The sequence below is a fragment of the Rhizomucor pusillus genome (genome assembly GCF_041956525.1).
Source record: "Rhizomucor pusillus strain CBS 183.67 unplaced genomic scaffold VTP01scaffold_6, whole genome shotgun sequence".
NCBI lineage: Eukaryota > Fungi > Mucoromycota > Mucoromycetes > Mucorales > Lichtheimiaceae > Rhizomucor > Rhizomucor pusillus.
Window position 1 is genome coordinate 917,938 of NW_027192148.1, and position 25,666 is coordinate 943,603.

General features: G+C 44.8%; 8 protein-coding genes across 8 annotated transcripts; 6 read left to right on the plus strand and 2 right to left on the minus strand.

Annotated features, from left to right (window-relative positions):
• Positions 1-2: 2 nt before the first annotated feature.
• VTP01DRAFT_9287 (uncharacterized protein) lies at positions 3-11,763 on the minus strand (the record flags this gene model as incomplete). The annotated part of the gene is made up of 33 exons (XM_069388502.1): positions 3-362; positions 423-641; positions 718-866; positions 963-1,041; positions 1,123-1,383; positions 1,446-1,662; positions 1,734-1,993; positions 2,054-2,146; positions 2,220-2,489; positions 2,560-2,769; positions 2,832-3,027; positions 3,087-3,283; positions 3,354-3,461; positions 3,527-3,610; positions 3,668-3,818; positions 3,888-4,005; positions 4,066-4,265; positions 4,321-4,471; positions 4,537-4,605; positions 4,667-4,949; positions 5,010-5,186; positions 5,261-5,605; positions 5,666-9,095; positions 9,160-9,764; positions 9,823-9,936; positions 9,994-10,088; positions 10,151-10,610; positions 10,676-10,744; positions 10,810-10,908; positions 10,963-11,292; positions 11,351-11,463; positions 11,519-11,596; positions 11,667-11,763. 33 exons carry the CDS (start codon positions 11,761-11,763, stop codon positions 3-5), a joined length of 9,687 nt encoding a protein of 3,228 aa, XP_069240793.1.
• Positions 11,764-12,237: 474 nt separating this feature from the next.
• On the plus strand, positions 12,238-14,794 carry VTP01DRAFT_9288 (uncharacterized protein; the record flags this gene model as incomplete). The annotated part of the gene is made up of 8 exons (XM_069388503.1): positions 12,238-12,395; positions 12,456-12,647; positions 12,712-13,000; positions 13,062-13,361; positions 13,414-13,454; positions 13,515-13,596; positions 13,664-14,082; positions 14,140-14,794. The coding sequence occupies 8 exons, from the start codon at positions 12,238-12,240 to the stop codon at positions 14,792-14,794; spliced, it is 2,136 nt and encodes a 711-aa protein (XP_069240794.1).
• Positions 14,795-14,917: 123 nt separating this feature from the next.
• On the plus strand, positions 14,918-17,837 carry VTP01DRAFT_9289 (uncharacterized protein; the record flags this gene model as incomplete). The annotated part of the gene is made up of 14 exons (XM_069388504.1): positions 14,918-14,941; positions 15,018-15,217; positions 15,282-15,426; positions 15,487-15,633; positions 15,698-15,745; positions 15,815-15,895; positions 15,961-16,236; positions 16,290-16,475; positions 16,530-16,623; positions 16,691-16,810; positions 16,866-17,300; positions 17,385-17,404; positions 17,477-17,723; positions 17,788-17,837. The coding sequence occupies 14 exons, from the start codon at positions 14,918-14,920 to the stop codon at positions 17,835-17,837; spliced, it is 2,073 nt and encodes a 690-aa protein (XP_069240795.1).
• A 252-nt stretch (positions 17,838-18,089) lies between these two features.
• On the minus strand, positions 18,090-19,592 carry VTP01DRAFT_9290 (uncharacterized protein; the record flags this gene model as incomplete). Its single annotated transcript, XM_069388506.1, has 6 exons — positions 18,090-18,240; positions 18,294-18,436; positions 18,495-18,638; positions 18,701-18,807; positions 18,864-19,019; positions 19,085-19,592. 6 exons carry the CDS (start codon positions 19,590-19,592, stop codon positions 18,090-18,092), a joined length of 1,209 nt encoding a protein of 402 aa, XP_069240796.1.
• A 976-nt stretch (positions 19,593-20,568) lies between these two features.
• VTP01DRAFT_9291 (uncharacterized protein) lies at positions 20,569-21,599 on the plus strand (the record flags this gene model as incomplete). The annotated part of the gene is made up of 2 exons (XM_069388507.1): positions 20,569-20,605; positions 21,109-21,599. The coding sequence occupies 2 exons, from the start codon at positions 20,569-20,571 to the stop codon at positions 21,597-21,599; spliced, it is 528 nt and encodes a 175-aa protein (XP_069240797.1).
• Positions 21,600-21,967: 368 nt separating this feature from the next.
• Positions 21,968-22,993, plus strand: VTP01DRAFT_9292 (uncharacterized protein; the record flags this gene model as incomplete). The annotated part of the gene is made up of 1 exon (XM_069388508.1): positions 21,968-22,993. The coding sequence occupies one exon, from the start codon at positions 21,968-21,970 to the stop codon at positions 22,991-22,993; it is 1,026 nt and encodes a 341-aa protein (XP_069240798.1).
• Positions 22,994-23,211: 218 nt separating this feature from the next.
• VTP01DRAFT_9293 (uncharacterized protein) lies at positions 23,212-23,901 on the plus strand (the record flags this gene model as incomplete). The annotated part of the gene is made up of 1 exon (XM_069388509.1): positions 23,212-23,901. One exon carries the CDS (start codon positions 23,212-23,214, stop codon positions 23,899-23,901), a length of 690 nt encoding a protein of 229 aa, XP_069240799.1.
• A 135-nt stretch (positions 23,902-24,036) lies between these two features.
• Positions 24,037-24,967, plus strand: VTP01DRAFT_9294 (uncharacterized protein; the record flags this gene model as incomplete). Its single annotated transcript, XM_069388510.1, has 2 exons — positions 24,037-24,288; positions 24,347-24,967. 2 exons carry the CDS (start codon positions 24,037-24,039, stop codon positions 24,965-24,967), a joined length of 873 nt encoding a protein of 290 aa, XP_069240800.1.
• Between the last annotated feature and the right edge of the window lie 699 nt (positions 24,968-25,666).

Here is a 25,666-nt window from a genome sequence, read left to right on the forward strand (position 1 = left end):
GGTCACTGTCGCGCTTTTTCCTCCTTGCGCTGCTCCAGAGTATCTTGGACCTGAGAAGTAAACCATATTTTACTCGAGCTCTGCTGTATCTCAAACTCTTGCACCTTTTTCACGGGTCGCGGTTTGCTGACCAAGGCGATGCCTTTGTCTGTCACGTTGCATTCCGATACATTATCCAGACTGACTGACCAAACAACTTCCAGTTTGCGAGCGTCAACAAGAAGTATCCGCTGGAACGTCAGCAGTAACACTTGCTGGTCGGACTCGGTTGTGCAGTGTGCAACATATTCGTCTGCAAAGTATTTCCCACCTTCAACCTCCTTGAGCCACAGCTGTCCAAGAGCCTCGCGTTGGGAGAACGGCTGAATAAATAATTATGATGAGTTGCTGTAACTATTACGGCGATTGTCATCTATTTTTACCCTCAAGATCGTATCCTTGCCCACAAATCGTGGCAATCGCTCTCGGCCGATATCATTCACATCAAACACAGTTGTCGTTTCTCGAACGCCGGCTGTTACATTACTGGCGAAATCAAACATGCCCACCAAGGGTTTTGTGACGACACCAACAAGACCTCTTCCAACGCCTCCAGCGAAACCGACGATACCTCCTGTCCTGGCACCTTCCAAAGGCCGTTCCTGTATAAATACAAAATAACAACGATGTTGAGTGGAAGGAACGTTCATTCTGCGTATCGAATTGATATGTCTTTACCACTAGACCAGTGACACCGCTGGCAATGCTGCTTCCGAAATAAATCACACCTTGGGTCACACCATACATGGCATGTTTTGGCTTATTACGTGCCATCTCAAGTCGCCGCCGATCTTGGAACTTTTTATCCATGGTTGCAACAGACAATCCTAATATTTTAAAACAGTCAAAGCCAGAAGATAGAAATGAAAAGAAACACACACCGAAGCTGCACTATCGGTGGCTCTTTTTTTTCCATTCCTTACCTTTGCCAACACTGCCAGTAAATCGACTGAGACTGTCTGTAACGCCAAATACACCTTTCTTGACAAATCCACCGACGCCCTAGTTTGCATAATGGATCGCATGTATCATTAGCTTATGAGAACCGATATGAGCCTTTAGATAAATACATCTATACTTTACCCTCGCTATGCCTATGCCCAAATCTTGCGGCCGATCACTGAGGATGAATCCTTGGTATGGTTCATAAAACAGCTCGCCAAAGCCAGAGCTTAGAGTATTAAAGAGACCGACCGGATTGCCCAGGATGTCAACACTACCGAGCACTTTGTGTACTTGGAATATAACTTGATCGCGGTAATGCAGCATAATGTGATTAATTAGATCATTCCAGCTCACGCGCAGATCTTCTGCAAAGAGTGCATTAAGCTTGACAGGTGCATCCTGAAAAAGGAAAAACTGTTGAATATCCAGTTGGCGCATATGTATTCAGCTGGCGTGCTTACATTGACGTTTCCGATGGTCATGGTAAACACATCAAAGACATATCGAATTGGGGATCGACTCGTTTCCTCCTCGGATTCAGTTGCGTTCACACGAGGAGTTCGCATGAACGAAAGATTCAAGCGCATAGGCTGCACATAGAACTCTTGAAAGTAATACACGGTTTCGGCTTGCTGCACTGGTGGTTCAGGTATATCCTTGGCAAATGCTTCTTTTTCACTGCCGCATAGCAGGTTTAGCATACATCTTCTGGCTCTGTAAGGATATAAATGCCATGTTGGAATACTTACTTGAAAACAGGAGCATTTTTGGTAGTGGAGAATTGAGAAAACTCCAAGAGTCCATACAAAAAGTCTTCGTCGATCTCAAAAGTCATTTCTTGCAATAATATGCTAAAAAGTTTATAATTTTGGGCACCATGTGCTTGATCTTTGACCTTGTCCAGAGCAATGTGCAAAGTAGGATGGCTATGCTGGTCGGTGCTTTCCTTTGGAAGTGTCGTAGGGAAACATAATATCGGATACACAGAGCCATAGAACTGGTTATCAACCTATTACCTGGGATTATAAGTACTCGAACTACCTTGAACCGAAAATCGAGACTGCTTTACCTGGAGCCACTGTATACTTGCACGGATTGATTGGTAAAGATTCGAGTCCTCGTAATTGATATTGAGGCCCTTCATAGTAACATAAGCCATTTCCTAAGAAAATCGGAAATGTCAGATTCATGCCTCTGTGCAGCTCTGGACGATAAAATGGCCTTTTTTGACTTGCCTGCACTCTTTTGTTCACAATGGAGATTCCAATTCCAGCAAATTCGACCTTGAACGTATAGTTCGTGACATGCTCAATGTCCACCGTCTCAAACAAGTCGCGCATACTGCCATCGCCCGAGGTAGAGCCAGTGGTTGATGCAGCTGACGACTTTGGGCGATAGAGACTGAAGCTCGGATTGAAATCTGTCAAAGCCAGAACAAGGGCTGATTTATGTGCTATCACGTCGATCGACAGAATACCAGCCGGTTCTGAACGATTGTGGGATTTCTAAAAGTATACACATTAATAATTCTCTATTCGTATCGACATTGCAGGTGCCCATATTTTTCAACATTACCCTGTAGCGGAAAGGTACTTGAGTACCAATAGCTTGGAAGTTGACGCTACGCTTTTTGCCATTGACCACAAGTATCACCCGCTTATCTGTAGAGACCGGCATATCCCAGGAATACTCCATGATTTCATTAGGCTGCAGTGAGAACTCACGTGGTTTGGGTAATGCTTTTTCTTGCGTTTTGGTTAATCGATATTCGTCCAAAATGTTCGCCTGTCCCGTCAATTGCATATAAGTTTCTTAGCAACAAAGAACTAATGTTTCTCTTTCCATACCTCCTGATAGAATGTAACAGGAGTGCTGGATCTATTAGAGATCAAGAAAGGCCAATGTTTTTCCCGCTCAATCGTGATAAATATCGTCGCGTCCTGCAATGATGCGGAAATCCTTGCTAAAAGCGGCATTTCTTCTTGATGTCGTTCAAGTTTGACGTGAGTGATACCAATCTGTTGCATATCGAACGGCGATGACCTAGGTAACAGGAAAAAGAGCTTAGCAAAGCGTTTAAATAAAATTGCCATGAGACTTGCCATATGCCTTGATCTTCGCGCTTCAAACAGAGCCAGCGGACATGACATTTTGTGAGCTTGTTGATTGATAACTTCTCACCCTTTGGAACTATGAAACAGTCAGTGGATGAACCAAACTCCCGACAAACAAGATCGACGTCAACGTTGTTCTTGATAATAAATCTCGGTGCAATTGTAACGAGCTTTGTCAAATGATACTGGAGATGATAAAGAATAGTTACAGATCTTGACTAGATGTAATTTCTGTTTTTATTTCATCAGTCTTACCGCTCCTGTACCCTCTTCAATCTTGATGCCAACATGATATTCCTTTCCATGCTTTGATTCAGCTACGCTGACATCCTGCGTACTTCCGACAACTTCGAAACTTAGAGGCTACAAGAAAGATAATGGTTAGATTCTTGACTTCGCATATTTCTCTATGTATCCAGATATCTAACCTCGCTCCATTGGGACCCAGCAATTGCTAGCTGGACTCGATTCCGTCTATCAACCTCTGCGAAAGAGAAAAGCATAGGAATGATCTATATAACGATAATCATCAATTTCGCGTTTTCTATAATATAATCAACGATATTTACCTGCTCTTGGCCTTCGAATGCATCAACGTCATAAATGTGATGCTTTGATTGACGGAAACTATCCCTGGCTTTCAAGACCAAAGGTAGACCAGTTTTGTTGAGTACAAAGTACGGTGCAAAGATGCTGATCCGCAGCGCACTGTGTATTTCGCTGCAAAACAACAGGATTTATGGTTGTAAGCATTACTTTAAATGTTAGATCTTGCGTAAATATGCGTACCTTGCTTTTGCATGCAAAGTAAGCTGGCTCTTTCCAGCTGCTTTAAGATTGAAGTTCCAAAGCTTCGAAGTATCGTCTGGATCGACCATGAGGTCGACGTAGTCGTTTGTTTGATATCCTATACATTCAGGTGTAAGCTGTTCGAATACCGTATATTTTAAAAGTTGTGACTATGTACCAGAGTCGCGAAGATTCAGACTGATAGCCACGTGGCTTCCACTGTGTATGTTGTGCAAATATGCTGTCTCGCCTTTGCAAACAGATCCTCTATATGTTTGACCAGTCGTCTTATCCACAATACTAAACTCAAAGTCGGTTGGGAGCAAGTTCTCCACTTCAAAAGGAGGACAGAATTGCAGTGTCATATTTGGATATTGGCTGAGTTTGAGGTTAGTTCCTTTATCCACAGTTTGACAAAAGCATCTGCTCTTACCGAGAGACAGGGCTGCGTTTATCGTAGATTGCATTTAACTGGAATATGAAGTCTGATCCAGACTGGGAGCGACAGGTCACTTTCCTGGGTCCTTTTGGATGGGTCAGATCGGACCAATGTAATGCTGGGCTGCTCCATTCATAGTCATTAACTACAGCAAGTCATCTTGAGTGTTTTGTTCGAGCTCTATAGTTTAGATGCAAGTGGCAAACTTACCGGCAGGTCGAGCAAGTATCCATCGAGAGTAGGTATCGTTGATTGGTATGACTACTTCTTTTCCAGGATCTATATGTACAGTTTTAATATGCCTGGTATTTAGGCGTATTGGTATAATTGATTGACATACCGGTTGAATAGATAGTAGAAGTAATCTGCCGTTTGCAGTTGGCAAGCGCAAATTGGATACGGTGCTTTGTACGGTTCAGCAGCATTAGACCGCTGCGGAACGTAACTCTTTTTATGTGGTCTTCTAGTTTGATGTCGACAATAAGACGATGATATACGCCGTTCAGAGCAGGCTCCATTCTATAGGCATGCTGGCCCTCCTGATCCAGAGGAATATGTTTCAATGCTTCCCAACCAAATGCATTGACCTGTACGCCGACGAGATTCTTGCCCAAATTCGTTCCCTGAATCGAATATTGCCGAGTGATGAGTTCCATGCATCCGTTGTTCTTCTCCATGCTTACCTCTCGTCGAGATTTCCAGTCCCTAAAGGTCCATGCAAATTCATCATCGTTTTCAATAACATACGTCTTGATGCTCGCTTTCGAAGCATCATCAGACATGTTCCAAAAATGCAACGAATACCCTGTTTGGTTCTGGATCAAGTACGGTCTTACTTGCTTTTGAGTTCCTTCCAAAGCCTAAGAGCATATTCAAATAAGCAGTTAACAGTTTTAACATTTTCTATTGCATCTGAGTTATCATCGACATTTACCTGGGCTTGAAGCATCGTATCGGATACAGAAAGCAATGTTTCCAGGAACGTATGCGTTAAATTTACATTAAGAAGCTCGGTCGACTTGACATGAAAAGCAAGCGCCTTTGTCGCCGTATCCTGTGAAATTTTGATATCAAATTTCCATGGCTCGATGATGGGCTCCCAATGCGAATTTCGAAGGTTGAAGTTGCTCGCTTGCAAATTGAAGCCTATATCTACAGAAAGTGCACGAGACCAGTCGTTGACGTGGACCACAAACGGCTCTAGGCTTGCATCAATAAAAGGCAGATCATGTAGATCTTCAATCATGACAAACTGGATGCCTTGGAACTTGGCTCTAAGCTGGGTTTACGACATTAGCTTATTAGAGGATACAGCGAACAAAATCCCTGAGGTACTTGCCGATTCTTTGGACATGACAATGTATGGCTCTACATATTCTTGTGACCTGGGCTCAATTGCCGGCACGCCATCATCTTCTCCTTGCCCTGGATAAGACAAAGCATTTGTCTCAGGATCTTCAAGATGGTTTTGTTCCTCAGTATCTTGCGATGCATTGCCCATTAATTCCAAAGCCTTGTTCACAATGGCAATGACAATCATGGCATCGTGGTAAGAGAGATGGATTACAAGAGGTTGGATATCCATTTCCATAACTGTAATATTGTGTCCTGGAATACATGATGATGTCTCCATGGAAAATGCCACGTCGAATTCCTGAATGAATGACCAAGAGCTTTCGTTGCCAATGTCCATTCTGCACAGACGCATATTAATTCCGTTGACCTGGCAACTTAGCTGCTTGCGCTGAATGACCTCAATGTCCTTGATGGAAAATATGACAGCTTCAGATGCAGTACTTTCAGGTCTTGCGAGACAAACTAATTGTACGCCTACAATGCTGACTCGATATTGTAGTTGCAGCGTTTGATCTTCATCCTCTTTCGACCGTTGCTGTTGCGAACGCTTTTGGGATCGCTGAGCAGCTATCACCGATTTACTTTGGGTGGCATTCGACTGACGCCTTGTCGAGCTGCGATCCTGGTCCAGCTGCCGCTGTTCTCGCTGTGCTTCTGCAAATGTCTGAGCATCGGTTGCTTGCTCGGGTGCGAATGGTTTCATGAAGAAGTCTCGTAACAGAAATACATAATCGAGTGACAGGATTACTCTCGGACTGTCTATGGCGACTAGAACGTACATAATTTTTGGGTCCTCGTCCTTGGATGGCATTTTAAGCTGAATTTGCAGCTGTGGACTTCCGAGATGAGCTGGAGACATGATTTCTTTAAATTTAGAGTTTGTTTTGGGTCGTGTGTCCGTAAATGCAATCGATTCCATTTGTAGCTCTAACAACATTGAAGCATCGTCCATGGATTGAAATTTCATGCTGGTACCGTTAAACGCTAGTAATGCGAGTCGTTGCTTATGACGCTCTTCTAGGTCGAGCTCTGTACCCGTCAGAATCTCCAAGCACACAGTTTCGACTCGCATATCTAGAGTCATTTGTATGGCAGCTTGCTTGCTAATCTCCTGCTGACGCTGCTGTTGCTTCTTTTTAGGGCCTCTGTTCTTCTTTTTCTGGTTCGTATGGTTTGTGTGAGAAGATAATCGACTCGATGTCTCGATAGCCGAGCTTTGTTCCTCGATGTTTTCGTTGTTGTCATCCTCCTCTGGGCCCGAGAAAATGAAATCCATAACCTTGCTGTAGATAAGCAACAAGTGCGCATACTGAGCTTCGGTTAGAACCATTCGCACATCAGAGATCCTGCCCGTCATACTAAGGGAAGGACCGGGAATATCAGCGGGTGACTCTGGGCTGAGAATGTCGAACGATATATCGAGGTCATCGATAATTGGCAATCTCCTTTCTTTCTGCTTAGTGATCGTGGTTGACTCCATGCTAATCGCAAATAATCCACATTCGATCTTGTTCATGTCAACAATCTTTGGTTCTGCCGCCAAATTATGCTGATTGCGGCGAGGTACTCGAACAAAATGATTGACGGCACGTATCTCTCCAAGGTAAGCTAGGACCCTATCATTATCACCCACGGGAAATTCGACGATAGGGCTTTTAATCAAGACATCAAAGTGGAATCTTGTCCTTGACTCTTGCAACTGCTGCGCTCGCTCGACAGCTGCCATTCTAGCAGCATCATAGACTGTCTTCATTTGGAGGAATTCGTTTAGAAAGTTGAGTGTCGGTTTAGCAGTGTCTAAAAAGTTGAAACGGAATGCACCCATCCTTAATTGGAATAGTTGATGATAGCCAGGAAAGTCGACATCGTCTTCATCAAAAGTCTCATACAAGAAATTGGCCAGCTCATCACCTTGTATAGAAAGCAGGTAGACATCGGAGGTACCATGCAAGGAGTCGCCTTCAGCGCTGCCAAGTAATCTTGTATCATCTGTCAGCGAGAAATTGCCGAATCGCCCGGTAACCTTCAGTGTCTTTGGATATACCAGCACAGTCAAATCTCCATATGACAGAACACCAGTGCCTAGTCTTGTACCGTCATTGTTGAGGATAAGGTCCACACTGTCAAGGTGAATCTTGACCTTGATGCTGTTGCCACTTTCGTTGGCCTTTTGCTGTTCTTGGCTGTCATCGCCGGATTGAGCGGTCTCGTTATGGCCTTCATCTGCGTACTCACGAGCTTCATCCTCGTTATCACTCTCTTCGTCTCGTTCATCTTGCGGAGGCCCCGTGAACGTGTCAAGAATAAAATTATACAACGTAAGGATTGAACTTCTCGTGACGATCACGTTTAGTGTTGAGAGCGCAATATCCACCGACTGGTTGAATCCTTGATATTCTTGCTCAAACAAAGGATGTTCGCGTTTTACTTGCTGATATATAACGCGGACAAGGTCCTTCTGCGTCTCTTTGGAATCACTGTTGTTCATCCTGTTTGAGGTGACCAGATATCGAAACTCGTGGCCGTGCTTCATTTCATCAATAATGCTCAACGATTTGAGGCATACATCTACTGCCATATCGTAAGGCCTAGAAACAAATTCGAGCAGAAACGTGTCGAGTATAATTTCACACAGCAGATCTTCCTCCATTGGGTTGTCTTTAGCAGTTTGGTGCACGCTAGCTGATATTTTGCCGACCCGGAACCAGAATCGGAATTGCTCCTGTTGGATAGTCGTGATTGACGCTGTTGATGAACTATGGAAACTTTTGGACAGAAGTTCTTCTTGCGAACCTCTCCTACTAGGTTGGCGCGACATTTCATGTGGAGTGTCTATAATTGCCCCTTCTCCTTCGCTTTCAGTATCAGATAATAGCAAAGGTTGCTGCTGTAGCTGGGTGTCGCCTAGTAGCTCCAATGCCAACAGATTTTGCTGTCGATGTCGAGTAGCATACGATTGATCCTTTGACTTGACATCGTCGTTGCTTCCTATACTTTCCAGAATCTTATCGATCATCCGCATCAAAATCTTATACTTTGCATCTGATACGTTCAATGAAAGCATGGGCATCTCTCCGGATAGCTTGAACTTTGGGAATCGTGTGATGCCCTGTAATATACATAACTCTGCCGTAAATACAATATCAATACGTTCAATGACATTGGCACTGTTTTTCTTTCTTGGATTCTGCTGCTGCAGCAAACAATCTTGAATATCAGGACCTATGAGCAGCTTCGTTTGAGACAGCTGGATGTTGAATTTGTCATACATCAAGGACTCTAGTTTTTCGAGATCCTCCTTTGTATAGTTCTTGGTCTTGTATTCATTTGCCATTTCTTGATTAGCCAAGTCGCTGCCGACTTGAATGTGACCAGCATCTAAAATCAAGGCAGGAGAATGTTCCTCGGTGTAGCTAAGCAAAGAGGAGCATGTCAGTTCGGTAATCCTATGCTCTACCACATAGCTGCGTCTTTTACCTGTCAGGGATGATAATGATGGGTGCATCCATATCTACATCGAGAGCGAACGTTGTATGTTGCTCCAAGGCATATTGCAGTCCGGCCCGTGTTTGCTGTTTGAATCCTTCAATCGTATCACCCGCCACCTCCAACAGTGCATTTATGCTCTCTGCCTTGTTTTCGGGAGGTTTGAAAAAGTCTAAAATCCCTTTGACAATACCGGGGTTATATACAATTTCCAAATGCCTCATTTTCAAAGACACAGCATTGTCGGCAACGTGATTCAGAGGTTTGTTTTCGTAGACGATCGAAAAGAATGGACGTGCGTTCGCCGTCAAATCACCTTCTTGTCGGTTGAAAGCTTGGATAATCGAGGATCTCCGTCCTCCCGCATCCTTCACACCAATCAATTGTCGATATAATGTGTTTTTCGTAAGTCCATCATAGAGTCGCAGATCTCCAAGTGTCGCTTCAACTTTGAATGCATCTATGTACTGAATTGCATTTGCTGTCACGGTATCAAACACCAGAGATGCAAATTCCTGCGAGCCCTCCGAGTGCCAATGCCGAAGAAGTGCAAGAGATCCTCGTTGAAGTTTCGTGTTGAGTACAAATTTCTTTGTCTATGATATGCTCAAATGTAAGCCAAGGCATCCCATTCGGCAATTAACCTAGCCTTACATCTCTGGGCATGTCCACAGCTGCGGCGATAGCTGCTTTTTCCTCATCATATTCGATAGCGTCGTAGAACTCCTTTCTTTGCTCGTCAGTTATAACGATTGAATCATCGTCACCCTATTGGCTTTGTTAACCATCATAGTTCGTTGGCGCATTATAACATCTATGTCACACCTCAGATACATTCGACTCCTTCTTGCTACTTCCATACCACCATGAGTTCAACCATCCGCCTACAGAGCTGCTTTCATTCTTTTTCTTTTCTTCTTCTGCAAAAATTTTGTGTGTGAGATTATCTATCCTGTCTATAAGAAGGTCTTCCCTTTCTTACCGATTTTAATTTTCTCCCGTCTTAATTTGGTCCTTGCTATGCTGCGATAAAACCGAATATCTTCAAACGAAAGCTCCCGTTCAAGCTGTTTAAGCTTTTCGGCCTGTTCTTGAGTCGCTTGCTTCAGATAGGTTGCGGTGTAGCATTCAACGTAGGCTAGTCGCTGGTCTCTTCGCGTCCGGAAGTGATCCCATGTCCATTTGTAGTTTCGCTCATGAATTTCAGATAGAATGGCATTTCCGGCAAAGCGTAAATAAGCTCGAGGATCGGATTTTGGAGTTGTTCCTGGAGGAGGATGGAACTTGAGATATTTGCGCTTTTTAATGTTGGCGTGAAACAAATCAATAAGCAAAATCGCATCGCGGTATTGATGATCGTCCAAGCATATGCCAAGCTGATCGAAAAGCAGGGTAACGTCGGTTTTCGGGGTACCGCCTCCGAATTGCTTATTAAGTTTTATCTATAGCCCAAATTGTCCGGTCGGTAACTTGTAATGAATAGACGAGTCATGAGTCACGCTTTTACCTTTCCAGTACCCGAAACGGGCTTCAAAATATACTGGTGACCACATGGACTATTTTCATTTTCAGGGATCTGGTTTTTTGTAATATTAGTATATATGTCACCGACTGGCTAGGTAATTATGATATATTGCTAACCAATTCAGTGTACACTTGTTTTGCTTTTTCAAGAGTCATGCCAGCAAGGGACTCGGCATCGGTGTTCCAGTAAACAGAAAGCGATTGCAATGTCGCGAGCTAATTACCAAATCGTCAATATTATTTCGTAAGTTTAGTAGATATATTCCCAACCTTATGGATAGTATTTGTTGCCTCACTGATAAAGGTGGGCTTCCATTCACCATCTGTTGAAAATGCGGAGAGCTCTTTCAAAGTAATGCCTGCTGCGAATGGATGCCCAGGATCCGAAATATGGTCTTCAAAACGCACGTGGATATTCTTTATGGATACTTGAAGGTTGTCAACGACCTTGGTGGTGAGCTGTGAGATAAATCCATCGTTTCTGGCGTCTGCCTGCTGCTGCTGTTGCTTTCCTGCTGCTCCTTTCGCTAGCAGGTCGGCTGTAGCTAATCGCCTTTGTTTCAGTGCCTGAGCGCGTTCTTCTTCATCTTCCAAAGATATCTAGTTTTTTTAAGTCAATTATGCACGTGCTTTTACGCATCAACATTATAGATCTCACCGTAGATTCGCTCTTTGGTGCCGCTAAAAGATATACATTTTCAATAAAGACCTTGACCGGTTTCGTCTTCAGGTTTGACCATGGAATAATGAGTTTTAACTCTCCAAGGTAGCCTGACAGGAACATTCAATAAAGACGATTAGATGCATAAATATGAGCCATTTCTACCTTCAACGACATTGATAGGAAGGTCTAGTTTATCGAGTGCTTCTCGTTTAAGCTTTAGATCTCGAAGGTGTGCCTCGCCTGTCAAAACCAAGGTGCTGTGTGAGCGCGTTTCGTTTTAGAGGCGTTTCTTCTTCGGACAGCTTCATACCGTTCCATATGCCAATGTTTAGCTGGTCATAGTTAAGATTGGAAACATAGCTGCCCAGGAAACGATTCAGCAATGAGGCGACCAGTGACTCGAGCATTTTGACTTGAAGCAAGGTCAAGTTTGCATAATCGGCAGGAGTGTGAAACGTCAGCGGACCACAATTCGGGCTCGGTTACAGTATTTGCATCACCATCCACTCCCTCTATAACTTGCATATTATTCAAGCCATTCTAAGTTGCGACTATCCCCCCTGTCTCGTAAGAGCACTATGTTCGCAAATGCTCTTAATCATGATTGAATTGTACAGTAAAGGATACATATAATCACACTATGCGAATATTCTGATTATCAGACACCAAATCAAATCACGTCCTCGATTTTATATTTGTGTATTATGAATTGAGCTCGATTACCACTCGACGACACTACTTGCTACCATTTGTAATATTGACATTAATTCGTCGATGCATGCTTTTCCGCTTCAAGAGGGAACGAGGTGGATCAAAGAAATTAACAGGATATAATCTCCCTCCGCGACGAGCCAGATACGGCTTGAGGCCCGCAGATCACAATGAGTGATGTCAGCTTAAGCAGCGTGAGCTTTCACGATGCAAAGGAAAGCACCAGCTCCTTGTCTACGGCCAAAGATGCTGATGCTTTCTCGATGCCAGAACTGCCTGGAAGTATAGAGCCTAGCGGCGGATCCGGGAATGATCAACCATATACCAAGTAAGATCATCACTGTAAATGCTTGTAGCATCTCTATTTTGCTGATACGTATGGAGAAAGGAGTGGCGCTCCCGAACGACGACCGTCTACCATCCCAATAATGAAAATAACGTCATATAATGATACTGAACAACAGTCGAAAGATCAAGTTCACACGACTGCAACCAAGGAGACGCAACCGCAAGGCACAGATGCTGGTCGCAGTCCAGCAACAGATTCACTTGAGGAGCCTCGAGATTCTAGAAAATCCAGGTAGATGATGCTTGAAACTCAAAAAAATCCTAGTTCTGCTTAGCAATGTATGTTTCGACGGCAGTCATCCCAGTAAAAAGGGCTTCCTTGAACGCATCGGTATCCATCGCCGGAAGAGAGTCAATGACGACCGAGATGCAGACAGAAGCAAACAGGACGTACCAAAGACAACAATATCAACAGCGATAGATCAGGACGACAATGCATCGGATGGAAGTATTGACACTAGCACTTCGTCCGCATCCGATTTGCCTAGAAAAAGCGCAGAATCTAGTCGATCTGTTGGTCTTCACTCATTAGCTAATCCTCGGGTAAAAGAAGGTTATGTGCCGCACGGCGGTATACCAGTAAAGGTAAGTCGATTTACATTATTGCAGGAATGAATAAAGTTTTTAAGTGATGAAGGATGTATAGGTTAAATCAAAAACAAAAAGTAGCCAAGAACTGTCTCGAGTATACCTTGCCCAAACATTGCACGCGATATCCCGCGATACTCAGGAAGAATTTGGTCATTTTCATGGAGCTACGTGGGCTCTAAAGTTTAGCAAAGATGGCAAATATCTGGCCACTGCGGGGCAACTTTGCACCGTATACATATGGAAAGTCCTCGATAGCGAGGAGCAGAGAACGGAAAGCATTAAAGTTTTCCAGGATTCAATTTATCGTGAATATCAAGGACATACTGCAGATATTCTGGATATTGCTTGGTCAAAGGTACGAAATTGCGGCTCAACATTATAATGGTATTCTTAGCTTTTTTCTTTAGAATAATTTTATTGCATCGGCATCAATGGATAAGACAATTCGGTAACAAGTTTTGCAATGATTATAATCTGGTGAACATCATACTTATTCCAATGCTGCTAGCTTGTGGCATGTATCTAGAGGAGAGTGTTTAGGTATATTTCGGCATCCAGATGTTGTCCCATCAGTGTGTTTCCATCCAAAGGTAAACTATTGAGAAATGCTATCGTCCTGACATGAAAGTTGATCTAACTAATCGACATTTTCTTCAGGATGATAGATTCTTTCTCTCTGGATCACTCGATGGAAGAATAAGATTATGGTCTGTGCCAGACAAAAAGGTGGCATTCTGGAACGAAGTCCCAAATGGAGATATGGTCACTGCGGTTGGAATGACACTGGACGGCAAAACTGTCTGCGCAGGCTCGCATACTGGCCAATGTTTTATATATGAAACGCAAGGACTTAAATATAACACACAAGTCACCTTACGATTTAGTAAACGAACATCAAAAAAGGCTCGTAAAATTACGGGTATCGAAGCGATGCCTGGAGTGCCAGCAAATGACGAGAGAATATTGATCACAAGCAACGATTCACGTATTCGTCTCATCAACATGAGAGACAAGAGCCTCATGTTTCGATACAAGGGAGCAAGCAATGCATCCATGCAGATAAAGGCCTCTTTCAGGTTCGCTCATTAACAGGAGAAGATGTTATCAGCTTACACTGAATGTTATGAAACCAGTGACGATGGACGGAATATCATTTGCGGGTCAGATGATGGCAATGTTTATATCTGGTTAGCAGAGCCTATCTCATTTTCACCATTGTTGGCTCTGTGGCGCGACTCTGAAGTATCTCTCAGTGCTTTCGACGATCAGCATAGCAAGCCTTCTTCATCACACTCACATACTCGAATGCAGAACTGGTTCCGACGTCACGAGAAGCGTGTATCAAATGGAAAGCCATGGAGCCACAGCGAGCATTTTGAAGCTCACGAGCATGCAGCTACGTGTGCTATTTTCGCGCCATCTCGTACACGGCAACTGCTTGCAAAAAGCGGCAAGGATATCATCTACAACAATACCCTAATCAATATCCGGCATAAATTAAAACACGATCCCACCATGCGCCGTTCGTTATCTGGCAACGATTTCCCGGACTTGGTATCATTATACCACCACCATCAACCGCATCAGGAAGATGTGTCTGACACCGAAGAGCAAGAAGCGTTGTTCAATCAGGCCAAGGAAAGACATACGTACAGTGAAGGTCCAATTCTGGTATCTGCAAATGATTCCGGATGCATCAAGATCTGGCGCGTCGATTCCGGATGGTACAGGACAGAGCAGAAGTCCCGGATATCTCATAGGAAAAGTAATAGCCTAGACCATCTATAAAGACAATGGAATAACATCAAACAAAGGAGGCGCTGTATAGTCCCCTCATTATGCGCGCCAGAGCATTTCAGGTAGCGCCCTCTGCTGCTGGCTGCTTAGCAACGCTTTGGTCTCTCGGTTTGAATGACCTTTGGTACAGAGCTTAAAGTAAAGCTATAAAGTTATTCTCTCGCATACAATGTATTTGTTGAATACTTACAGGCGTCATATATAAACCTTAAAGGCACAAATACCTGCTATACTTGATCACATTGGTGATGGTATACAGGAGCTGCATCAATTCCGCAACTTCATCAAGGATCGAAGCCAGATTGAGAAAGACTATGCTCAGAAACTAGAGAACCTTGCCAGGAAATACTCGCCAATATCTCGCATCAACAGCGCAGAAGCAGCAGAGGATTTAGAATGGAGTACGGCCAGCAAGTATGTATCATTTAAGAAGAGAAAAAGCATAGAATGCTTAATCAACCGTTCGTGATGGATAAAGCACATCTATGGCTGCATGGATTAGCATAATTGGGGCCACGATGCAAGTTGCTAAAAGCCATCATCAACTTGCCGAGGATCTAAGCGTAAATGTTATCAATCAATTGAAAGCCGTTGCTGCACGAAAAGAGGAAGCTAGGAAAAAGGTAATGCTTATTCTTCCTCCCGTGATTCCTTTCCCAAACATGCTAATTTGATACATGCAGCATTTAGCATTTTATCAAAAGCTGAAAGCCGAGCGAGACAAGACGTATTCAGAAAAAGATAAAGCAAAAAATGCATACGACGATGCTTGCGCCAACATCCAAAATATTCGGGCGAAAATGGCAAAAGGAACGGGCGATCACGATAAGGTACGATCTTGCCTAACAACAATGAAAGCGATTTGCGTCTTAAATCCGCCATTGTATTGTATAGCAAGAGAGGCAACTGGATCAAGCTCTGGTAGATTGTAACAACAAAAAGGTAAATTTACACATCGAGTTGTATACACTACGACTTATTAACTTGCAAAGAAATCACATGGCTATGTAGAACTTATACCTTCTTGCACTTAGCGTGGCTAATGCTGAGCGGGAAAAGTTCTACGAAGGAGATCTACCTGCTTTGGCGGATGTAAGCATTATATTTTGTTCCTTTCGTACGGATCGATATATTAATCTATAACGCTGAACATGCAGCATCTTCAGCAACTGGACACGTCTCGAATGTTAGCTCTACAAAATATATATCGTAACTACATTGAGAAAGAAAGTAACACCATCGCGTCCGTGCAGTATCACTATACAAATGCGCTTGTGACAATCGACCAGATGGATCCTGCAGTGGACGATGAGTATTTCGTGCAAACCACTATGGACTCTGGAATTGTTCAGGATATGGAAGCCAACGTTCGTTTCAGCTTTGTTCCATATGCTGGCGAATCCGGTGATCTTGGAAATTCAATTGTTGATAATGTGAGTACAATATACTTGCAAACCTATCATCAATAGTAAACTTACTTGCGCAGGCCGATCGATTAACCACGGATGAAGCGGCAGCTATCTTCCTGAATAATAAGCTTATTAAAGATCGGAAGCAACTGGATAATCTAGCCGATGAACTATCTATAAAATCAACCGAGTTAATGGAACTGGAAAAAGTCGCAAATTCTATTGAAAATAAGGCTTCTCCGGACTTCGACCGCGCAATAGAGGTATTTTTCACTATATATCACAAATGTTGAAAATTCTGACAATACAATATTTAGAAACTTATGGAACTTGTTCGTCATATAACATTATTATCGACGCAGAAAGTACGAATCAAGAGTGAAGTTGATCTCATCATACAAAGTATAGGAGGTGAGAAGAATTTTTGGGTTGAATATCTTTGAAAGGTAAATACATAATTGATATCTCCTTTACCTAGATACCGGACTGAAAGCTCAGAGTCACGACTTCAGACCGTGTTCATTCACTATACCCACAACATGCGATTACTGCGGAAGCACTATATGGGGTCTTTCCAAACAAGGACTAACATGCAAAGGTAGGATAAAGAAAATATTGAAGAACGAACAAGGATCTCAATACTTTGCTGGTAGCTTGCGGCTTTAATTGCCATGCAAAATGTGAAATGAAAGTTGCTCCTAATTGCTCGTACATCAAAGGGAAGATAAACCGCTACCAACCGCCTCCGCCATCACGTTCCAGCCTTTCCCTTCGCTCCTCCAACACTGGTCGTAAAAACTTGTCACTCACACCTTCCTCCTCTACTACGGAGCAACCGCATAATTCAACGCCAGAGCTGCTTACTGCTGCTACTCACGCATCCACGACACTATCTTCAGCAAAAGCATCGGCAATGGAGACTCCAGCTGCTGCCACAACGACAGTAGCTGAGACTTCCAAGATAGGAACTGAAGAAACGGAGCCGGAAAGACCAAGGAAAGCAATCGTGTTATATTCTTATACAGGACAGTCTGAAGACGAAGTATCCATTATTGAAGGTGAAGAATTGACCGTTCTGGGAAGTGATGGTAAGTTTGTTTCGGGTTAGGAAGAGAAGGCTCCCTGTGCACGAAAACTCTTGCTGATAATAACAAAACTTTTCTTTTTCTTAGACGAAAATGGATGGATAAAGGTAGATTGTTAACTAATTGCTGCAAAAAAACCCAGAAAGAGGGTGTTAGATTAAGTATATATACTTTTTTAGGTCATGCTACGAAACAACGAAGTTGGTCTGGTTCCAGCAAGCTATATATCTATACGACCAGACAGTGAAACTAAGACGGCCTATGAGATGCAGACGCAACAGCAGGGTAACGCTGCATCCGAGAGTACAACAGCAAAATACGTCACCGCCTTGTACGATTTCGAGGCAGTCAATGCCGATGAACTTGATGTTCGTGAGGGAGACAAGATTCTGGTAACTCGGCAGGACGACAGTGGTTGGTGGGAAGGTAATTCTTAGTTCAAATCTATGAATCCTAAATCTGATGCTCACAGTGTTGTCTGCTTCTTCAGGCGTTCTGAATGGAAAGAAAGGCGTCTTTCCAGCAAATTATGTAGAATAAAGAGCATGAATCAATAAATCTACCTTTGATAAAGCAAGCAAACAAGACATTTCGAAACAATGTTATTTAAATAATGGTAAAGAGTTTTTGTTTCCGAATGAAAATTATGGGAGTGAGTACACAAAGAAGTTCAAATTGCGAGACTGTATGTACAGCAACAGTAGTGGATGATGGAATAAGGTATCTATCTACTCCTGCGTAAAAACGGATGAAAACAGAGCCAGCTGTAAATTGATCCTAGAAGCTGGGCATTTAACCAGCAACGTTGAGACCACCATCAGCAGTAAGATTCAGCAGCAGCTGGGCAAGACAACGCCTAGTGGCATTGTCGTCTTTAAGCACGGCGTGAAAGGTAGAATCCTTTAGAGGATCAGGCAGGCATTGTCTCAAAGCTTCACGGGCCCTATATTTGTATTAGAATACATGATTAAGAGAACGTATTATGAAAAATCATACCTTGGATTGTCTGACAGCCGCAAGTAGCAACGTATAACGTGTTTCAAAAGTCTAGTGGCCTGGGTTTCAACAAGCTGGTTAACCATGTTGTGTAAGACTGTCGCAACAGCGTAAAAGCGTTCGTAAGTTTGGCAAATGTAATACTAAAGCTTTCATATCAGTATAATTCCGTAAATCCTCGACGGGTCACAGTATGCTTACAAGACCAGTATCGTCGAGCAATATCTTCTGAACAATGAAGATGGCAACGGTCTTCGACAGTTCACTACCGGTCTCCATAATCCGCAAACACAAAGGAATAATTTCGGTGGACAACAAAAAGTTGATCACTTCAGGATTGTCATTCTGCATAGTATCACCATGATAAGTATGCGATGCTGTAGTAACTGTGTGAACATGAAGCTTACTTTTACTAATGCGCCAATGACACCAAGACTGGTCAAACGCAAGTACTCAAACGGACGTGTTTTGCTGGTCGTATTAAGAAACGGGTATAAATAAAGCGGTATGTGCGCTAATTAGAAGTTAGCAGCCTGCATAATGCTTTTGCTCGAATTCAACGATGCTTACCATGCAGAAACAAGGTTCTAGTCTCATTGTGGTTGGCTACACATTGCAAAAGAGCCAATGCATTACACACTCTGTTCGAAGCACCACCGTTCAAAGTCGGGGGAGTAAGCATTGGATACACCGATACAATTTCCTGTAGCAGAACAGCCATCACCCCTATATACAATATGACACAAGTTCGTTGGCTACCTCAGTTTCAAGTTTTCTGCAATACAATTTACCGTAAGAGTACCACAGAATCAACGCAAGATCGTCGTATTGCTCTCGTTTCTTGCTGAGATCAAGCAAAGCCTGCTCTCGCAAACTTGGATTTAAAAGCTCAAGCACGAGCGTATAAATCTTCTCCTCATCCAATTGTGCTAGCTTCTGTTGCACTTGCTGATCTTGCTGCAGGAAAGGAAGATTCAGAGGCGGATTCCCAGTCGACATTGCGCTTTGGGCAGCTGCAGGATTGTTACTCAGTAGCATCGAGTACGCAGCGTAAGGATCGCTTCCCCCAGCAGTATTCTGTAATCCACGTGCAGATAATCCTGGTTGTTGTTGCTGTTGAGCAGCAACAGCAGCAGCTTGTTGACTTCCACCAAGCGCAGAGTATGGATGTGTCAAGCCGTCTACACCGACGCTTCCCGTTCCAGCCGATTGCAGGACTGCAACGAGTGGATTAGCTGTATTCCCTGTCGATAATGCTGGTTGTTGCAAAAAGTGATGGAGTTGCGAATTAGGATGCATTGCTGTAGTAGAATAAGAACGTATATCGAGCAAATTGGCACTCAATCCACGGCGTCAATCCGCGTTGCACGTAAGCTCCGATTTCTGGGGGACTTCGCGCGGTGAGTTTGGTGTACACTCCGTAAATCTTATTGTTTTCATGCTTCCCAATTCATATCTTTTTCTTCCTGCCATCACAACCAGTCTGATAAAGCCAGCTCCTAATAAATATTCAATAGCCCTTTTTCCAATGCTGGCTTTCGCTTTAGATACTATGTAAATGCTTTTAAGAACTAATCCTTTTGCTTCATACATGAATAGTATATTCATGGCGACTCGCCTGCCCATAATATATCTCGGCGTATTGATGCCTGTTTCTGGCACGCTGCTGATACTCAAAGAATTTTGCGAAGTTTTGTGGAATATATTCCTCTTGTAGTCGGTAATAGGGCGTGAAAGGTGGCAATCCAAAGCTTAGAGGACCTTTTCGCGGATATAAGAAAATATTGGCAAATGTCTGCGAATCGAGTTTAGACATGGACGGCAGATAATAGAACTTTTCGTAGCTTTGTGGACAAATGTATCCTCATGCTGATCTCAGTACAACCTTATGCATAGCTACGAAAAAGAAACTAACTGCTCTTCTGTTCTTCGAAATTAAAAGTATGGAGGATTCTGTCAATAGGTGACACTAGATGCTGAATCAAGCCTTCAAGCCTTTGATGATATTGTTTTATTGAAAACTGACTGATAACAGAATCCCATGGCATGAACGAGTGTCCTTTTACATTGCTTGGCAATGCATCCGTCCTTACTGCACATATTATTATGCTCAAGAGTATTCTCGCATGGACTATTCCGAGAGACCCAACGCTTCCTGCTATACTTGCACTGCTTCCGCCCATATTGTCATTGTGAAACAAAAAAAACGTGCCTGACAACAAATGGCCTACAGCAGAATTTCGTCCGATTGAATCTTCCCTATCCACCACGAGAAATGCTCGCATTAATTCCAGGTGAAATCGAATATCGAAGTTAGCTAAGTCACTTGAATTGGAGTTTTATTTAATTCCATGAGCCATGTATCACATCTATTTCACTTGTCCAGAAGTTAAGATGTGGCTCCGTTTTTATTCGTATTTCATGCGTTCGAAGTTCTGTTGTGAAACTTCCTTCATACTAGTATTACCATTGCTTCTTTTCCAACAATATGAAATTAGGTCTCTAAGCTCCGATGCTGCAAATACACTCTTTCCGGAAATAATGTCGTCCCTGGTGGAAATTGATTTCGCACTCTCCCAAGTGTGAATGTCGCATTTCCAGGAAGATTTGTCGTACAAGCCTTGACATCTTCAGAGGTATATCAAGTTCGTCAGCCTTTTCGTCCCTGGCTTTCCTTCTTTTTATCACAAACTGTATCATTATCGTAAGGGAATTTCTAGGGACACCCCACCTGCCTGATCAGCGTATACTGTTGCACAGCTTTCCAAATGTAACGAGCGGTCTTATTTCTAATAATAAATGGGGTGTCCGTAAGATCGTCACCAGAAACCATCAAAGGCTTTAGACGTGCAGTTCCCTGCAAAGGATACAGTCGCTCTCCTTGTCCACCCTGCCTTCAAGGCAGAGTTGGTTGCCAAGCTCGCCGCCGAAGGCGTTCAAGAACGCGGCGCGTTCGACCCCCTTTCGCCTGCGGTGTTGGCAGACCCAAAGTTTGCCAACGAAACCACCACCTCCCGCACCACCATCGTCCGCCGCCTCTTCGCCGAGAGGATGAGGCGCACCTGCCTTCGCCTCCCTCGCCACATCGACGCAAGTGTCGCAAGACACTTTGGCACCGCCACCACCTCACCACTTTGCCTTGGCGAAGAATGGTGGCAAGAGTTCGTCGCCGCCTCCCGCCCGGCCAAGAAGACCGCGCCCACCACCAACAACACCACTGCCCCTCCCACCACCGTCACCTCCATGTTTACCGACGTAGACATGGTTGAATCCGATACCAACACCACCACCCACCAACAATCATGAGTTGTGAGCGACTCACACTCGCCACGCTCAACGTCCGGAACATCAGTCATAATCTGGTAGGAGTTATTGACGCTTGTCAGGATGCAAATGTTGATATTATCTTTCTCTGCGAAATCTATCACAAACGCGGCCACCTCCCATGCGCCTGGACCCAATACCACAACTATGCGGCTCGAGGAGACAGAGACAGCCATTTTGTAAAATTTGGCCTATCCTTCCTCGTCCGTCCCCAGTTCCCCTACGAAGTTCATCAAGTTTCTACGATTCACGGCGAGGTACTGACTCTCAAGCTTGGCCCATATACTTTGCACGGTGTATATCTCCCACCCTCTCTTCCTGCCGAGGAGGTCGAGGCCAGATATCGTCTCATGTCAGTGGACCCCTTTACTATTGTACTGGGCGACTTGAATACGCGAATGGGCAGTCTGACGGGTGATTGCAAGCAGACGGCCCGTCGTACACCTGCACTAAAGCAATGGATGAGCACCCATGATCTAACCTTGTGGAATGCAGAGTTGGCCCGAGGACAGCCGACCTACTCTGCCATGCGGCGTCCAGGCTATCACGCCAGACCCGTATTGAGCGAGAGCATCATAGATTTCTTTCTATCGATGCCGGACAACATGTTTGATCCGCGGATGAAAATCCATACAGGCCTCGGTCTGTCGGATCACCACTTGTGTGAGCTGTCATTCGTGCCCGTGAACATGTCACGGCTCCCGGCCGCCACAGCCCAGCGTCTTACCTGGAATCTTCAACGGCTCAAAAAGCCTGCGATGCTGGACAGGTACCAGACCCGATTTGAAGAGCTCTCCGGTGCTCTTCTGGGAGACATCCGGACCTGCTTGAACGCTAACGACGTGTCTCTGAGCACTGACAGGATGGAAGGTTTCGTCGATCACCTTAACACCGTGATCTACCAGACCTTGGACGATACCGTGGGACGTACTCGACCTCGTCTGAATTCCCACAAGGATTTTTGGAACGACCACCTGCAGCGTCTGGCTGATCGACGACAGCGTTGGTATAAGCGTTGGAGGCGGTTACGCCATGACATCGAATGCATTACGGCCCATCGCGACTACATTTCGGCTTGTGCTGATATTAGGAAGGCGGTCAAGGGTGCTCAGAGGCAATCCTGGACAGAGTTCTGCCAAAAGCTTCACAGCGACCCGACAGAAATGACCTCAGCCATAAAGCGCTTGCGCCTACGCAAAAGGTCCAATGTTACCATCTCGACCCCGCAAGGTCCAAAGCAGGCGGCCGATGACATGGCTGCTCATCTTGAGCAAGTGTGTCACGGTTCTGTCACGCTGCGGATATCCCCGGATGGCGTCTACCACGGTCGGCGTCCTTGCTGGGTGCAACACGACATTGTCGATGCTATACGCTGAAGCCCTTGACATCGCTTATCGTCCCAGTCTTGGATGGAATATTTACTCTGTGTTGGCACTGGTCATGGACTCTCCGCGCCTGGCGAACCGCACAAGTAGTTCCTATCTACAAGAACAAAGGCAGTGCGTCTGATCCCGCCAACTTTCGGTCTATCAGTCTGACCTCGGTGTTTCGCAAGATCCTCGAGCGATGACTGTTGCCAGAGTTGCTGCGGACCATGCCGAGTCTCGATATCACACAGGGCGGCTTCCGGGCTAACCGTGGTACTCTTGACCAGGCAGCCTGTCTCCACGAGCTGATGTGTGCATATTCTCGCTCCGAGGGTGGGGAACAACACCCTCCAGTCGTTGCGTTCTTGGACATCAAAGCTGCATATGACAGTGCCGACCGACTTGTTGTAAGGGATACGCTTCGTCCTTTTGTGACAAGGCCACTGCTCGAACTGCTTCAGAATTTATTTGATAATATCATTGTCAAGGTAATTCAAATGAATGTAGCCTCCAGGGAAATCTTTCCACGTCACGGGTTTCTGCAAGGTAGCATCCTCTCTCCCTTTCTCTATTCTGTTTTCATAGACACTTTGCCGCGTATGCTGCGTACAGTTTCTACCCGCCCCCAACTGGTTCGTGTGCCTACTCCACCTTTCCGTCGATCGCTCAACCTGGCTGTCCGCTGTCCTTTCTGGTACAATACGCCCAACGCGTCGCATAGGTCTCTCCTGGCTGACCTGTTGGATCTGTATAACCCATTCAACTTCCCTGGTGACCTCAACAGCGACCCGGAAGCGTCCATCCCAGTCAGCTGCTTGTTGTATGCGGACGATGTGGCCATTATTGGTTATCCTCGCGACGTGCACAACCTGCTGTTGGCTGCGGAGCACCACTCTCTCCTCCTGGGATATCGATAGAGCCCTACAAAGTGCCAGATCCTCAACCTGCCAGACAATGCGGAGCCATTCACATTGTATGGTACAGAGATCCCATGATGTACCTCCTTCAAGTATCTCGGGATTCCTTTCTCATCCTTCGGGATAGACAGCGATATGCTCGTGGCCCAATCTCAACGTAAACCATTCCAAACAATGCGGCAGCTGCGAGACTCTGGTGTCCACATGTACGGTTTTGGGATCACTTCTGCTTTACGTGCCTACAAGACCTTTGTTCGTCCGATCTTGGAGTATGGCCTGCCCCTCCTGTACCTGACCAAGGCTGCTTCCGAGGGACTCGAGGAAACACAGAGACAATGTCTCAGAATGTGTCTTCTTCGTAATCCTAAAGAAAAGGCTATTGGAACGGTCCACCTCCACACTTTCTGCCCTACCGCGCATGCATATTCGCTATTGAGTCTTGCAGACCAAGTTTGCTCTTCGCGCACGAACCCTGCCTCCAGATACACTCGTGGCGTGTGTTATCCCTCAGCTCCGTAAGCACCCTAGAGAAGCTCGTTGGGGTCCCCTTCGACGCAATGTTCTTTGGGCGCACGTCCGCAAGCACCTCATGAGCCCGGGTGACCGGCCGCGGACCAGTACTGCTGTGCTGTGGGAAGGTGTGGAAAAGCTCATGCAAGCTGACATTGACAAGCTCGTGAACACGCCGGACAAGTTTGTGACAGTGAAACGCGGGTTACGTCGACCGGTATGGGATCCAATCCTGTCGTTGCCGTGCAGTAAGAAAGAACGCCATCGGCTGCTGAAATGGCGTCTTGCTTGGCTGCCTCCAACACCGTCTGTTGCCTGCCAGTGTGGCGCTCCCAAAGCGAACCGGGATCATCTCTCCTCCTGCCCTCTTCTTCAGTCGACTCTTCGCAAATTCCGATGGTCGCTGAGCTCTCTCCACCCAGATCCCCCCACTGGTGCCGAAGCCATTGACACGGCGCTGAATCTGCTGCCGAGCAAGTTACCGTCTAACCTCGGAAGATGGAAAACGCTCTGGCCGGCTTTACTCCACCTTTTACTTTTAAGACTTCGAAGATGAACCTCGTCCTGGTACCCTTCTCCTAGAGGTGTCGCAGAACCTCGCTTCCCGCTAACCCTACGCGATATGTACTTCGTTTTTCCCCGATGTACTCCCTCGTCTTCATTTGCTCCAGCTCCTGCCAGTTATGGTCTGATGTCTCCCCCATTCCTTTCCTTCTTTTTTATCCTCTCTTTCCTAGGAGGTTTTTCTCAGTTTGAGTTTTGTCCTTCTCTCCCTTCCCTATCATCATGTAACTCCGCACTCCCGACATTCATGTAAAATCCGTACCTTTTTTTCCTCTTGGTTCGTTCGACAGAGATTTTTTTATTATATATACCCCCCTCCCAATCGCTCAACAGGCAGCCTACAATGCCCTATGTGGCCATGACATTGCCCTAGAATAAACGAACTATAAACTACACCATCCAGGCCTAGTTCATTTTTCGGAGATAAATATTTACAATATATTCGCGAGCATTCACGTGACCATAGTGTTTGTTGTCTTCACTCCATGTTACATGAATTTTTGATGTGCTCTCCAACTCTTCCTCCCTTTCTACTTACTCCACTATTTTGTGTTTTGTGCGTGATATTATGTATTCCCTTATTGAATGAATGATCCTTTGTATTTTAGAGATGTAAAAATATACAAGTTTGTCGTGGCCCGTGTGGAGTCAGGACAGGGAGTCTGATAATCTTGCTGCTCTCGTCCTTCCT